This window comes from Grampus griseus (genome assembly GCF_964374135.1).
Source record: "Grampus griseus genome assembly, chromosome: 9".
NCBI classification, from domain to species: Eukaryota; Metazoa; Chordata; class Mammalia; order Artiodactyla; family Delphinidae; genus Grampus; species Grampus griseus.
Genome location: NC_139003.1, coordinates 2,656,634 through 2,673,143, shown reverse-complemented (window position 1 = coordinate 2,673,143; position 16,510 = coordinate 2,656,634). Strand labels below are relative to the sequence as shown.

Genomic DNA, 16,510 nt, shown 5'->3' with positions numbered 1-16,510 from the left:
GGGTGCTCCAGCGGGGACCCTGACCAGCCGTGGGAACACGCCGGTGGGCGCAGCGGCTGACTGGGAGGGCACAGGGCCACACCTCCCAGGACTCTACGTGACAGATGGCCCGGCAGGCTCTGCCGGGAGGCCTCTTGGGAAGAAAGTGAGGGCGACCATTGCAGGCCGAGGGCCATCAGGATCCCTGCGGACAGACAAGAGTGGCGAAGAAGGGATTTCCTAGAGGCTCCTGACATCCTTTACTCCTTGCTCCCAGGAGAGGGAAGACAGGGGGAGGCAGTCTCTTGGCGGCAGAGAAGGAGACGGCCAGTGTGAAGGAGCAGTGGCTGGTCTGGCCCCGGGCCACGCGGCAGCTTCCTGGGGGTGCAGCACCCCTGTCTGAGACGGATACGACAGGCTGGTGTGCAGGGTCCCGCAGAGCCGGGCGAGTGGGGCAGGGCCCCGGGGGTCCGGGTGGCTCTGCGCTCTGGCAGTGCCCCTGGCCCTTCCTGATACAGCTGCCCATCCGGAGGGCAGCAGGGGCCCTGTTAACAGCACCTGGCTTCAGATCCTGCCCACCTGGGCCTGCTTCACTTTAGTTCTCTCTTCGTCGGAGGACGGGGACTCATCTATAAGGCACGTAGCACACGCATCCCCTCAGCCAGGGATGGTGCCTTCCCCGCCCCTCTGGAAGAGTCCAGATTCTTGGAACCCCTCAGCTGGACCTGGTTGCCCTCCTGGGATCCTGGATCCCGCTCCGCTCTCTGCTCTGTGTCTGCAGACCGGGGCTTCAGACCCTGGCAGATCTGGGATGTTCTTGGCTCTCTGGAGCCCGCTGGGCTGGATCTGGTAGGCGTGCCCACCCCCGGGGCTATTGGTCGTGTTAATGCCCTGTTCCTTTCAGCTCGGGCCCCAGGTTTGGGGAGCACCAAGACAGGTCGTGTACAGGAAAGCTCCTAACAGAGGTCCCCCTGCAGTGGCTGAGTTGATGGCAGTGTCACTGATGGTCCCCAAGCCCACGGCCCTGCCCTTCTCTTCTCTGGCACCAGCTGCCTGGATCCCAGCCTCCAGGGGCCAGGAGGGTCCACACTTACTGGTCAAGCAGAGCGACTCAGGGGCAAAGGTGAGCTCCACCCACACAGAAGGCCGGGCTTCCGGGACAGCCTGGGAGGGGCGGAGGGGTCCTCCAGGCCCACGTCCTGACCTCCCCACGGAGGGAAGGGGCGGCTCGATCAGAAAAGATCATTTTAAATTTTCGCCCCAGGTCACAGAACAAGTTAACACAGTCACACCAGCGACCTGGGCCTCCAGATTTCTAGTCCGGTGTTAATTTAAATGTTAATCTGAAATCTTCACTTAAGTCACTGGAGTTTCGAGTTTATTAGAGCAGGCGGGGCCATGGGGCCTCCTGGGGGGTCACGTTGCCTGCCAGAGGGCGAGCCCTCCCCCCAGCTGGGCCCACCAGCCCCCGCCCGCTGCCGGCTTCCTCCCCTCTCCCACCCTTTCGCTCTTTCTGGGAGTGAGTTTCGGAAGGAGGTGGCAGCGGATGTCAGGGCAGTTGGTCCCTGGGGGCAGGGCGCTGGAGCGCCTGGGTGGGCTGCAGAGGGCAGGGTGCGGGCACAGCTTGTCCCAGCCCTGTGGGTGGGGACAGCACACAGGAAGCCTGACACCTGCCAGCCCTGTCGTGGGGAAAGCACTTCCATGGGGAGCAAGCCTCACGCTGCGGCCGACTCCCCTCCCACCTACACCCTGCTCGGCACACGCCCTAGAGGTGTTTTCAACCAGCGTTTTCGTACCTGCTGTCTTCAAGGTGGCACAAGGTACAAGGGAGTCGTGGGGAGCAGGTCACAGACAGGCCCTCGAGGAGCCCGCATTTGCCTGGAGGTCAGCGAGCTGGCCGATGGCACAGGAACCGGTGCAGTGGGTTGGGGGTGGAGGGGACACCTGCAGACACCTCGCCTGGACCAGAGGGGCGGGCGAGCACACCTGAGCCACGCAGAGCCACCCGCAGCAGTCGGTCCCGGGTGCCAGTGCAGGTGACCAGCAGACACACCTGGGCAGATGCTAAGACACGGATCCAGGTCCCAGCCTGGGAGGATCCTGGTCAGCACTCGGGGTGAGACCTGGGTTCCGCCTGTGTCCGTAACTCACGACAAAGTCGCTTTGCACCTGTGACTGGGATGGCCGCTCAGAGGCCCACACTCTTCCCGCCACCAGAGTACCTGTCCCGGCTTAGTGGGACCGAAACTCCCTTGGGGGAAGACAAAGCCCTGACCCCGTGGTAGGGGGTGTCCTGGAGAGGGCAACACGACCCCACACCCCACCCATCAAAGAACTCTCAGTCTCCCGCAAGCGGAAGCGGCCAATGCTCGAGTCTTGCTTGAAAATTTTGTCCACGAGACACCAGAAAGCATGGTGGGCGTGTGGTGGGCGCCACACGGTGCTAGGAGGGGCGGGTGGGCCACGAGCCAAGAGGCCCAGAGACGAGCTACTGGGTTGGAACTGAGAACCGGGGCCTGGCGTCCCCTCCAGGGCCTGTGGTGCTGTAGCCCAGAGCCCCCAGTGGAGATGTGAGTGCCAGCCAGTGCAGGAAGCCTCCCGGGCTTGGGGAGCAAATCTCAGCTTCACAGCACCCACATCTCGTCACTTCCTCCCTCCCTCCCCCGTTGCTGTGGCTGGAACAGTATCCTCAAGGTTACGTGCCTGTCCTCACCCCTGGTCCCCGTGAAGGTGACCTTGTCTAGAGACAGGGTCTTGGCAGACGGTCAAGTTAAGATGAGGTCACTAGGGTGGACCCTGATCCAATCTGAGTAGAGTCTATATAAGGAGAGGAGAAACCCGGAGAGGAAGAGCATGTACAGACTCGGGGGTGGTGGAGAGCCACAGGACAGCAGATGCAGAGATCAGGCAACGCGTCCACAAGCCAAGGGTCGCCAGCCGCCACTCTACATCGGAAGGGGCAAGAGAGGACCCTCCTCTAGAGGTTCAGAAGGAATGTGGCCCTGCTGACACCTCGATTTCAGACTTCTGGCCTCAAGAACCATGAGGAAATAAATTTCTATTGTTTGGGCTTCCCTGGTGGCGCAGTGGTTGAGAATCCGCCTGCCGACGCAGGGGACACGGGTTCGTGCCCTGGTCCGGGAAGATCCCACATGCCGCGGAGTGGCTGGGCCCGTGAGCCATGGCCGCTGAGCCTGCGCGTCCAGAGCCTGTGCTCCGCAGCGGGAGACGCCACAACAGTGAGAGGTCCGTATACCACACACACAAAAAAAAATTTCTATTGTTTAAGCCCCCCAGGCACCCCGAGGTACCACATCTCACCTGTGCCGACGTTGTGCCAGGTGACACAGCCCCAAGTAAGGCAGACGACGGGGGAGGGGCCGGGAGATTTACAGGGATGTACCTGGTTGGGGCCTCAGAGAGCCTCCCTGAGCACTGACATGTGAACTGAAGCTCCAGGAGATGGCCACGCTGGGACCCACGGAGACTGGTGCCAGGAAGAGGCGTGTCCACCAGCAGGAGGTGAGCCAGGGGACGAAGTGCTCGACGGATGGAGAGACATTATTATAAAGTCTTGTCTTCTTTGTCTCATTTTTTCCTTTTTTAAAAAAACTATTTATTTATTTATTTGGCTGTGTGGGGTCTTCGTTGCAGCGCACGGGCTTCTCTCTAGTTGTGGCACGCAGGCTCTAGGGTGCGGGGGCTCAGTAGTTGTCGCAGGAGGCTTAGCCGCCCCACGGCATGTGGGATCTAGTTCCCCGACCAGGTATTGAACCCGCGTCCCCTGCATTGGAAGGCGGATTCTTAACCACCGGACCGCCAGGGAAGTCCCCCTGTCATTTTTCTTATTCAATTTTATATCATAAGTATATTCTCAACTTGTGGCATAATGGCGACTATCATAAAAGTTGTGTATAATATCCCATCAGGTAGATGTGCCGTAATCTCCTTAACTCTTCTATCTGTGCATGTTAAGTTGTTTCAGATGTTTAAATGTTTAATGGATAATTTAGGCCCACAAATGATCCTCAATGGCAATATAGTGGCCTTTTTGAATTAACCTGGTGCGTAATTGTATCTCATTCATCCAGTCATCCAATAAGTATTAAAGCCCCAACTCTCTTCTGGGCACTGTACAGGGCACAGGAGTTATAATGGGGGTGAGAAGCCCACCGTCCTGGCCACAGCCGCTCAGGGGTTCGCAGAGGACAGAGGAGTGTTGATCATATCCAGAAAGAAGAGCCTCGTGTGCTCTGAGACCCACGTGACGAGTGGAGATTAGAAAAGGCAGTATTTCGCCATCCTTCCGTCTCCCCACACTGCTGGGCAGGCCCATGGACCGCTTTGACCAGTAGAAGTGATGTGAGTGACGTGTGCAAGTTCTAGGGCCGGGCCTCCAGGGGCCTTGCAGCTTTCGCCGTTGCCCTCTTGGAATGGTCTGGCCACCACGTTCAGAGCCCAGGAGGACGGCTGACTGAGAGGTCACGTGGGAAAGGGCACAAGCTGAGAGCCAGCACACAGGCCCCAGACCCTCCAGCCAGGGGAGCCGCAGGCCTCAGGCTGCGCAAGCAAGCACAGGTGGGACCAGGAGCGCACCAGCCCGCTCCCGACCTGGGAGGATGATTGGTTCACGTGCAGGCTTCTGAGAGTGGGAGGGTTACACACAGGTGGGTGCAGGTGGGCTGGACCTTGTCAGGAAAGACAGCAGGTTTCCCTAGGAAGAGATGTGTAAGCCCTGAGGGATAAGGCCAGGTGAGGTATCTACCAGGTGAGGAGTGTACGAGGTCCTGGAGAGAGGGACCCGCACATGATAACACAAGAGTGAAATCACAATGTGTTTGAGGGACAGTAAAAACAACAGCCCACGTGCCTGAGGAGGAGTGGGTGGGAAGAGTGTGGCGTTCGATGAGGCTGTGGGGTGGGGAGAGGCCAGGCTAGGCAGAGCCTTGCAGGCAGAGGTAAGGAAGTACGTCTTATTCTAAGCTGCATGGAACCACTGCAGTATTTCAAGTAGGGTGAGACTTGATGACATCTACATTTTTCAGAGGTCATTAGGCTGCGGTTAGAAGAGATGGGAGGGGATCAGGGTGTGTTCAGGCAGGCTGATAGCCTACTGCAATAGTCCCAGTAAGAGATCATTGGAGCTTGGATTACAGTGATGGAAGAGGGGATGCAGAAAAGCCAATGAATTCAAGAGCTCTTTGGGAGATAAATCAACAGGATTGGTGATGACTGGTTGCGCAGGTGGGGAGAAGACCCTGCTGGCTGCACCCCAACCACCATTTCTGTTCCAGTTTCTTCTAATGTATTCGTAAAGCACGACTCACATCCCATCACTGGCAGCCACATGTGACAGACAACTGCCTTCTTCCTGGTTCATTCCCACCACAGTAATTCTGTGCCCGTGGCCAGCCATGGGCAAGGGTTGTAGTTCTGGCCAATGAGACAGGAGGAGAGGGCTTTCTTCCCTTCACAAAACAGACATGTAGGAACCTTCCAGCACCTCATTCCTGCCCCTGCACAGCGTCACCTGCAGGAGGCAGCTGGATACATGGTGGCCGTCCTGGCACCTCGAGGAGCCCGCCTAAGGGTCAGGCCAACATGCCAAGTGGGCAGGAAGATGGAGGAACCCGGGTCTCTGATGGCATTGCTGAGGCCACCATGGGCTGCTTTCCTGCCTGACTTCTTGGATGTGATTTCGTCCATTTTCTCCTTGTTACTGAAGCCATTTGGGGTTGGGGGTGATGCCACTTGCTTCCAAAGCCCGTATTGGCCTCGGTGATGTTTTAGTGTCCTAGGGCTGCCATGACAAAGTACCAAGGAGGGGGCAAACAGAGATGAAACAACAGAGATTTATTTTCTTACAATTCTGGAGGGCAGTCGTCCAAGATGAAGGTGCCGGAATGTTGGTTTCATCCTGAGGCCTCTCTCTGTGGCATGTACGTGGCTGTCTTCTCCCTGTGTCTTCACATGGCCTTTCCGCCGTGTATGCATATGTCTGCATCAAAATCCCTCTTCCTGTAACAGACCAGTCAAGTTGGATAATGAGTTACTGTAAGGCTGTTAGCATAACTGGCGCAATCTTGGGCCCGTATGGTCCCACCTGTCCTGCTGACCCCACCCAGGCCTGTACTGTGCAGTGAATCTCTTCTCTGTTGTGGTTGGGAGGTACTGTGCAGTGATTGTTAGGTCCAGGTGGCCTCCACGCGCCGTTAGCCTCTGAACGATCACAAAGACCTTCGCTGACGTCTTCCTGGCGCCCAAGAGACTAGTTACCCGTTCATAAATCTCGACTTAGGAAGGCTCATCCTGCTTCCAAACACATGCACCCATACCCGAAATTGACTATAAAGTTGCCCCCGGCAACAGGGCATACAGCTTCGAACGCTTCCAGACTGTTGCCCACCAGACCCCACTCTATAATAAACTGACCCACCGAGTATAACAGAGCTGCCCACCTCATGTTTTTGTTCAGTGGACACTTTTCGTTCCCTCCATCCTCCAACAGTTACCGATTATAATTCACTGGTTATTTGATTATAACCCGAATCCCCACTAGAGTTAGGGTCCATAAAGACCTCATTTTAGTTTAATTATCTCTTTAAAGACCTTACCTACAAATACGACTACATCCAGAGGTACGAGGGGAGTAGGGCTTCAACATATGAATTTGGGGGAACACGATTCAGGAATAAAAAGTTTATTTTGGGACATCAGGACGTCCGCAGGTTGATTAACTCCGCCTCAGTGACGCCCCGACTCTGGTTCTGCTTCTTTGCAACCCTCTTGACTTTCCTTCACAGGTGAGAGATGTCACCTGTGGTTCTAAGCTTCAAATCCTCAGACCTGACATCTAGAGTCCTAGACAGGTGTTTCCTCACCTGTGAACTTCTATTTGTAAGGAAAGCTCCCAGACACCCCTGGCACACTCTCACTGTCATTGGCCAGAACTGTCCTGTGACCTGGCCCAACCCGGTCACTGGCATGGAAATAAAATTATGATGTTTAATTTAGACCAACTGAGATCCACCCTCTGGGGCTAGAAAGAGTGCAACCTGTCCTAGGAGGCACTTGGCCTCTCCGTAGCTGAACAAAATCAGGGTTCTGCCAGCAAGGATGCGCCCGGCCCCGGGACCCCACAGTCTTCTCAGTACCGGGCAGTGATTCAGGAAGGCAGCAGGTGGAGGCAAGGCCTGGAAAGAGGAGACCCACCAGCCGGTGCAAAGACAAAGCCCAACCCAGAGGCTCTTGCAAATACCTCCGGCCATACATCTCCCCTCCCCGCACGTTACCACGGCAACCCATCCGCCTGAGCGACTCCCCATCGAGTTTTAACCCAAATTATATTTTCCAGATCTAAACACAGAGACACTGTGAGAAGAAGTCATTTTAACAACTTGAAGATGCTCAAAGATAGAGATGGGTGGCAGAAAAGGAAAATCTGGTAAACAATATTTTTTAATCAAACAGGCAAACCCTGGTTACTCAGAACCCAAACGACAGGCATTTTCCTCCTACGTTCTTTTAAGAAAAAGAAGCTATATTAGGATTCATCGGTGGTAGTGTTTGTTTTCCAGGGAACATTCTAGTTTCACTATAATTCTATTTACCTCCCATCTTAATCATCCTTGATGTTCAGGATAACGGCCTTCAGTCACCAAGGGAAGAGGTGATTATGATCAGAAGATGTTGTTTACTTTGGGAGGATGTGGGCAGATAGAGAGTTGGAAGATTTCCGGTTCTAACAATACAAGGGTCTCTGTTGGCCTTCAGGAGACCAGAAATGCAACCAACCAAAACACCGCTTAAAATTTGTATCTTTCATTCAGGGCATTCTCACTTGATTACTCTTTTTTTAAAAAAATTAATTAATTATTTATTTATTTGTTCATTTTTGGCTGCGTTGGGTCTTCGTTGCTGCACACGGGCTTTCTCTAGTTGTGGCGAGCAGGGGCTATTCTTTGTTGTGGTGTGCAGGCTTCTCACTGCGGTGACTTCTCTTGTTGCAGAGCACAGGCTCTAGGTGCACAGGCTCAGCAGTTGTGGGGCGCGTGCTTCAGTAGTTGTGGCACACAGCCTTAGTTGCTCCGCGGCATGTGGGATCTTCCCAGACCAGGGCTTGAACCAGTGTCCTCTGCATTGGCAGGCGGATTCTTAACCACTGCACCTCCAGGGAAGGCCCGCGCTTGACTACTCTTTGAAAGTTTTCATTCTGCATGTCTTGAGTACTGAATTTCTCTGAGACTTGGTAATATTAAGAAAAGTCTGGGAAAAGCATAAAACAGGCTATTTGTCATGTTCCATTTTCACAAGGCATAGTCAGAGCTATTTGAGTGGGGCTTCCAGCTCTCAGGTCCCTGTCTGTTAAAACCACCTTGACGTGATTGAAGATCATCAGGGTTGCAAACTATTATATGTAGGATGGGTGAACAACAAGGTCCCACTGTATAGCACAGGGAACTATATTCAATGACCTGGGATAAACCACAGTGGAAAAGAATATGAAAAAATGTATATATATATATGGATAACTGAGTCACTTTGCTGTACAGCAGAAATTAACACAACATTGTAAATCAACTATACTTCAATTAAAAAACAGACCGTCTGGGAACTGAATCTAGGCCTGTCCGTGGGGAGCTGGGGACCCACACGCAGGGGCGGTAGCTTCCACCCGTCGAGGCCCACTGTGTGCAGACTCTGTGCTGAGCCCTCTACACGCCATCACACTGAAGACCAACACAGACTCTGGAGCAGCTGCTGTGGTCATCGTCCCATTTCACAGATGGGGACACTGAGACTTGAGCAGGTAAGCACACAGGGGTGCAGGGCCGAGATTCAAAAGCAGGTGCATCTCCAGAACCCACCATGGTTCCACCCAAATGCCCTCCGCGTAGAGAGGCGTTAAAGCAATCCAGTGATGGTGAGAGCTGGCAGGTAGGGCTGTCGAGGACAGTGGGGAGAGCGGCTCACACAACCAAATCATCTTGTGCGGGCTCTGTAGAGACTGTCACGGGCCCCGTTATCTCCATCCTAAGAGGTTTGGTCACAGGAAGACTCTTAAATGCAAAACTCTCATGAATTCTAACAAGCCGATTAAGAAATAGCCCAGGCTGGCTTCATCCTGAGCGCGGTGCGCCCAGCCCGAGTTGCTGCGCGCTGCCCTCCCCAAGGGCCCCTCCAGTCCCACCAAAGGACACTTGCCCCACAGTGGACGTAGACACCTGCACCTCGCAGGAAGAAAGAAAACACTTTCCCAATAAAGTGTCCAAAGATGCCCACGTCGGTTCCAGCAAGACCACGGCTCTCCCGCCTCCAGCGTGTGCGCGGCAGGGGGGCTCTGGTTCCCACCGAGGAAGCCGGGGAGCATCTCGTCAGCTAATCCCACTCAGCGGTGAGGGAGCACAGTTACCTGGCTGGTTAAGAAGCCGGCATTTCCAGAGCAGAGATATAAACCGCGCTGAGAAGGCACGAGCTCAGTTCCCTCTGCAGACACAGACCCACCTGCAGAAGGGAGAAAACCCCACTTTGGTGGTGACACTGGCTCTGCAGCATCAATTTGCAGTTCCTCCCGGCCCACCCCGGACGTGGGGCTCAGCCGTCTGACCCCAGTGGACTGAGGTGGAAGTGGCCAGTTCTCAGCGCAGACCTCCTGTGGTGTCACACAGTTCCTCTCACCCTCTTGTGCCCATAACCTGGCCAGAGAAGCGCACGTCCCAACCAGCTCCCGGGTCAGAGGGGGAGGAGTCACATAAGGGACAGACCTGGACCCATCCTACCCTGTAGAGCTGCCTGCTGAGCCTGGTCTAGACAGCTGGCCGCCCATCGACCAGCAGACTTGCAGGGAAAATGCCCCTAAGTCTTGCTTTGTTATGCAGCAGTAGCTGGCTGACAGTGCACGTCCAAATCAATTAAGAATTTAGAACTTAGAGGCTGGGGGTGGATGCTAGATGCCAGCTTGGGTGTTTTTGTTTTTTTCAGATCAAGTAGCCTATATAACAACACAGGGAAGACACACGTGCAGAAAAGCCCCGAGACGGTTTTATTTGCTTTTAATAAATGAGGGTGCATCTAGGGTGATGCCCGCAGCAGCGTCATTAATCACAGTGGCGTCGCGGAGCTGTGCTCAGGCCTGGCTTAGCTTCAGAAACGTGGCACCAGCAATGCCGCGAGGTAAACAGCACCAGCTGCTCATCTCCCAGGCGTACGGGAGGCAGCACTCGGGCTCCCCCAGCTTCACGTGAAGCCAAGCGGGCAGAAGCGCTGGAATCACGGCTGTGTCCACGCATCTGAGTTCTGGCCGGGACCCTCCAGGGCTCTCTGCCCTCGGCCATGACAACTGCATGGGTTCAGCCAGCACGGGCCTACGGGGCTGGCTTCAGGCCTGCCTCCCAGAAGGGACCCCACTGGGAGCCATAAGGCACCCGAGAAGCGGCGTATCGTTTGGGCTTGTGGGCAGGTGGCCCCCTCAAGTCCAGATGCGCAGACCGTCTGCATCTCTGACCCTGGTTCCTGGGACGCAGCCTGATGGGGCAGGGCCGCCTGTGCTCTGCCATCACCGTCCTGAAACCCTGATTTGTGAACAGGGGCTCTGCATCGGCGTTTCTGCTGGGCCTCACAAATTACAGCCGGTCCCGTCTTGGGGGAACCAAGTGACCAACAGCGGACTGCTGTCTCAGAATAGGGGCCAGAGTGGAAGGCCAGCCCTCCGTGCCAGGCTGGGACCTGGACTCGGGAGGAGGTGGGCACCGAGGCCGGGCTGAGACGGGACCCAAGGCTCTGCTGTCAGAGAGCTGGAGCCCGCTGGCCAGGGGACGGCCCCAGCACCCTGGACAATGAGCCCTGTGGGGAGATTGCGCCCCTGAGTACCCTCCGCCTCCCCCCCACCTGCGCTGGGCTCCCGTCACTGCACTGAAGACCCACCACCTCCCTGAGAACTAGTGGTGTTGCCCACAGTTACGTGTGGACACTCGAGGCACAGGGTCCCACGAGCGGGAAGCAGCGAGGGCTCAAACTGAGGTCGACACGCAGGAAAAGCCTGGGCAGGAAGGGCGGGGAAGCCGGGTGGAACATACTACCTCCCCCGTGCAGACAGGATGCTGATGGCTTCGGAGGACGAGGACCCTCAGGGCCACTTGCTGGGGGGGGGGCGGGTATGGAGAAAGGGCCAGGGCGCCGAGGTCAGGGACTCGGGGAAGCCAAGCAAGCCACGCTGAGTATTTCCAAGCCGAAGGCCCGGTGGGGACACCAAGGGCTCTGGTCTCTTTGGGGAAGGCAGTCCCACAGCACCGGGCTGGGCGCTGCTGGGTAGAGGGGTGGCTTTTGTCCCTCAAGGTCCCCTACAAGTCACCTCCTCCTGGGAACATGATGGGAACCAAGCAGCTCCTTGCCATCGCCTAATTCCGAATGAACTTGTTAAAGCATTTTTAGCGTAATGAAAACATTAGATCAATTCCTCGCAGCAATGGTTGTCACTAAATCAATAGCCCGTTTGGCGTATCACACTGACGGCTGACACACACGCGTGAAGGTCTGTGAAGAACTGTGGGGCTGCAGAGTGCCCTCGCATAGTAGGAAGACGGAGGGGGAAGGAGGGTCAGGAGAGGGAAAGTCTTCTCCCTCTGCAGGTCGAAGCACAAGAGGAGGGGAAAGAGGCAGTGGTCCGGATGCCGCAGGCAGAGCCGTGCAGAGAGGTCAGGGCCAGCGCTCTGCACGGATTCTTGCGCAGCTGGACCAGAGCAGCGTGCACACCCTGCAGGAGTCTCCCATCTTGTTCCACCTTTATCTCTTCTCCAAATGAGCCCACAGAGCAGAGAAAGGGTCAGTGAGAGAGAAGGCAGAAATAGATCCTGTGTCAGGAGCCCAAGGCAAGCCCTGGGAGCAGCACTGGTGGAAAGCCGGGGGTTGTGGGGTCTGCTCTCCAGGGGCAGGGCTCCCGGCAACAGCTAACACATCACTGGGGAGAATGGGGTTAGGAACGCTCAGACTGGGTCCAGAAGCAGCACATTTTTCAGCTTTCTAAGAGGGGTCCGTGACTAAGAGAAAGGGGAATTGGTCTAGGAAGACAAGAATAGGTTACTCAGTTCAACGATGTATCCAGGAGAGCTGTAACCATAACTATACCGTAAAAGCGTGCACACGCACAGGCACACACACACGCACACGCACACACCCCCATGGGCAGTATCTGGGCAGAGCAAGTCCACTGTGTGACACTGTTGGGCCAGAGCGTGGCCAGGAGGGTGTCTGTGGGTGACCCAGGGAACCAGTAGCTCCAGGCCCAGTAGGAAGGGGTAGATAAGGGTATGAAGGTCTAGGGTCCGTGACAGAGTGGGAGAAGGTCCGTTGGAGAAGCAGAATGAACTAGAAAGGTGTAACTATTGGCAAGACATAGGCAAATTGGTAATTATGTGTAGATGATGCCTGGAAAATACAAACAAATCCACTGAAAGAATACCAGAACACTTCAGAGTTCAGCAAAGTCTGGCTTACAAAATTTATATGCAAAAATAATAAACGTCTTATATACAAATATAACCAATAGAAAACACAAAGGAGGAAAAATTCTCATTAACACTAGCAATAATAAAAGAGACAAAGTAGCTAGAAATAAATCTAAAAGCAAGGGTGTTTTAAGGCAGCGAAACTACTCTGTACTGTCTACAGGGGTGGATCCGTGACCTCATACACTTGCCCAAAACCCACAGCACGTAGGACACCAAGCGCGAGCTCCAAGGTCATCTCTGGACGCTGGTGATGGTGACGTGGCAGTGCAGGTTCATCAGTGTAACAGACATCCCTCGCCGGTGGGGAGGTTGATAGTGGGGAAGGCCGTGCACGTCGGGGGCTGAGCGTAAATGGGAAAGGTCTGTGCCTTCCCCGCAATCGTGCCGTGAACCGAAAATCGCTCTACAAAGTAAAGTCTATGTCCCCAAAACGTGCCTGATCTATATCAAGAAAACTTTTAACTTGACTGGGAGATAGTAAAAAGACTTGAATAAAGGAGCTTGTTCTTGGCTAAAGGTTAGTGTTGTAAAGATGTAAATTCTCTGTAAGCTGATCTACATATATTCAATGAGATTGCTATCAAAACAAGAACAGGATCTTCCCTGACCTTTTCTAAAATAATTGAAAAGCTGCTAGAAAATACGAGTAATATGGGATGTTGAAATATATATAAAGCTATGATAAGTAAAATAAAATGATACTAGTACAGAAATAGATAAATTATTTTTTTAAAAAACCCAGCAGTCTGGAAATAGACCCTAATACATATGGGAATTGATTAGAAGATAATATTTAAAATAATGAGAATAGCAACACTTACTGAGCATGTTATGGGCCAAAGGTCAGCTCACTAGCCTTGATCTTTACTAACTCTTTACACCAAAATTAATTTTAAGTGGATTCAATATGATTTTTTTTAATGTATTTATTTTTGGCTGCGTCGGGTCTTCATTGTTGCGTGCGGGCTTTCTCTAGTTGCGGCGAGTGGGGGCTACTCTTCATTGTGGTGCGCAGGCTCTAGGCGCATGGGCTTCAGTAGTTGTGGCACGTGAACTGAGTAGTTGCGGCTCATGGGCTCTAGAGTGCAGGCTCAGTAGTTGTGGCGCACGGCCTTAGTTGCTCCACGGCATGTGGGATCTTCCCGGACCAGGGCTTGAACCCGTGTCCCCCCACATTGGCAGGCGGATTCTTAACCACTGTGCCACCAGGGAAGCCCTCAGTATGATTTTTGAAAATAGTCTTCAAGTGGGCTAAGACCTTATAAGCATGGGATGAAAGCAAAACGTCATAAGGAAAAATATTAATCAATTTGACTACATTAAAATTTGTGGGAAAAAAGTCACGGACAAATTCATGATAAAGAAAAGCTAAAAGAAAATTCACAACACCTACGGGAGGAGCCATTCTGATCTGCTGGACTCTAACAAAGGAGTCTTGTGGAGCTCCAGGCTGGGGGCTGCAGCCTCACAGCCTCCTTGGGTCACTTCCCTTGTTCATCCATCCAACAGGACTTACCTGGAGCCTTCCACCTGCTCTGCCTTCAAGGTGAGCACGACAACGTTCATGTGCACACAGAACTTTTGTTCAAGTGGGGAGGTGACAGCTGACTAGCACGGGAAGAAGTCGCACATCACAGCCACTGCTCTGCACGAACCAGGTTTTGAGATAGGAAGTGGCTGGGGAAATCTCTCTTAGAGATTGTGGAAGGTACATTTCTATTACCAAAGGTACTGCTAAGCAGCAGCAACAAAAAGACCCCAAACGGAACGACTTAGATGAGATGAAGCGTGTTCCGGGGGCTTGGAGTTCAGAGGCTAGAGGTTCAGGGCTGGCAGGGGGCTCTGCCATTCGACACGGGGCTTTCCTCTCTGGGTCCAAGGAGGCTCCTGGGCAGGGGGCGGGGGGAGGACCGGGAAGGAAGGCGAGCAGATATCATTTCCCATGGCAGCCACACAGCACGAACACACGGGAAGCTGGGGAGAGCAGCCTTCGGCAGGATGGCCATGCATCCTGGCTCACCTGGGCTGTTCAAATGATGACGAGAAGAGTGACCGGCCATCAGGAGCCTCTGCTGCAAAAGCCTATCTGAGGAGGTGACGTTTGAACAAAGACCCAAAGGATGAGAGTGGGCCCCGAGAGAACATTCTAGAAGAGGACCGGAGCAAAGGCAGCTACGGGCATGAGCTGGGCAGCAGCCAGACAGGGCAGGGCCTTGGAGCAGAGGTCTGGGAGGTGGGGTCGAAACGGCAGAGGGGCGAGGTCACCAAGGGTGACCACGCCAGCAGGGCCAGCGGGGCCACGGGCATTAGCGCGGGCCCCATGCCTGCAGCCGCCTCCTCCCGGAGCCCTCCAGCCTCTGGGCGACCCGCAGGGAGTGGCTGCAGAGGCCCGGCCGCCCCGCGTCGCCCAGGAGACCAGTGCCCTCTTGCCGCAGCTGCCTCCACCGGGCTGGCCACGGCCCCGTCCCCACTCCCGCCCTGTCCCCACCCCCATCCCGGGTCCCCATCCCGCCCCAGATGTCCAAACTCCTTCCCAGGTCCCCCACCTCCACCGCGGTGCTGGGTCCCATACCCACCTCCACCCCGGTGCCGGGTCCCGTCCCCAGGTCTCTACGTCAGGGGCATCTTCTGGTTCAGCTTTCCCGCACAGACGGCCCTGGGAGCCAGAGCTGCTTGGTGCCCACGCACCTGCACGCAGACCCTCACCCTGTGGGGTCACTGGGCCCCAGTGGTTCTGTTCCCAACGCTGCTAGCTACGACAGGCATAAGAACGTCCTCCCAGGGGTCCTGAGAAGCCCTGGCAGTGTCACTCCCCGCTTCCCAGGCTCTGTGAGGATGCTGGCCCCATCGCCCACACCACTCGCCACTGTCCCCTGTCCCCTTCCATCAGTCCTGTTTCTTCCCGCCTTATCCCCACCCTCCCCACAAGCTCTGGGCTGTGAAGGGGGCAGGTGAATTAAGTGTCACATTTACATTTTAACAGGAACTGCCTTAAAAATCAGCAGGGCATCATTTTCTTGCAAAGGAGTCCCATGAAAATCCCAACAGGAAAAGCAGCGGGTGTGGTCCCCTTGAGCCTGGTCTCCTTCACTCATGCCCTACCCGCCCTCCAGCCCCGTCCACCCAGGTGCAGGCTGCTGGGCAGCGTGAGGGAGGACAGAGAAAGGTGGCCATTTTGGTTCAGTGAGAGAAATGCTTTTGTAAATTTCCTCCAAATAACCTGAATAATTTCCTCCATAGTCACCTGATCTCTGTTCTCTCTGAGTGATACCAAGCAGGCCCTGTGGGCTCCTGGGCACAAAGCCTTTCTGTGCCCCCCATTTCTTTGATTACAGGAAACAGCCTTCATTCAGCCTCCACGACCTTCCCAGAGTTCCAATGGGCAGATTTAAGCCGGTGTTAATTAGGGAAGGGAGGGGATGCCAGACCGGGGAGACACAAACAGTGGAGAGCAGGCTGGGGCAAGGTCCCGGCTCCCCATCAAGGCGTGCCTACAACAATATCTTTGAGCTATTTTGCGGTACTGAAACCCCCTCCAGGTGGGAGAAGTTAAGGATTAACGATGGTATGCTGCCCATAAGCTTGTAGACCCCAGATCAGTTGGACCTGAAGGTTGAGCTGCTGACTCTTAACGTCACCACCAATCCATCAGAAGAATGTCCATGAGCTGACCACGCCCTCTTTTAACAATTACTATAAAACTTCTCTCTATCCACTCCAAGGGAGGGGACACATAGTTTTTTGAGGCAGCAGTCCGCTGCGTCCCCCTTTGCCTGGCAAAATAATAAAGCTATCCTTTTCTACTGCACCCAGAACTCTGTCTCCGAGATTTGATTTGGCACCGGTGTCCGGAGAAGCTGAGCTTTCGGCATCACGAGTGCACAGAAAATACCAACTCTGTAGTTCGATTCTGAGCACTTTGTCTCTAAAACAATGCTGGCCCATTGAAGGTGAAAGTGGGGAGTATTTCTAGGGAAATAGGGGGAAAGGGGAGAGATGAAAGAGAGAAAGAAGGAAGGGGGGAG

The 16,510-nt window shown here is 54.6% G+C and overlaps 1 protein-coding gene across 1 annotated transcript in view; it reads right to left on the bottom strand.

The window, feature by feature from the left end:
* Window positions 1-14,807, bottom strand: part of CNPY1 (canopy FGF signaling regulator 1) — a gene marked incomplete at both ends in the record, with an annotated part of 53,949 nt that extends 39,142 nt beyond the window's left edge. The window contains 5 exons of the mRNA XM_082662568.1: window positions 244-378; window positions 1,074-1,143; window positions 1,480-1,614; window positions 11,058-11,117; window positions 14,751-14,807. Of these exons, the coding sequence (XP_082518694.1) occupies window positions 244-378; window positions 1,074-1,143; window positions 1,480-1,614; window positions 11,058-11,117; window positions 14,751-14,807 (457 nt within the window). The remainder of the gene's footprint in view (window positions 1-243; window positions 379-1,073; window positions 1,144-1,479; window positions 1,615-11,057; window positions 11,118-14,750) is intronic.
* Window positions 14,808-16,510: the final 1,703 nt, after the last annotated feature.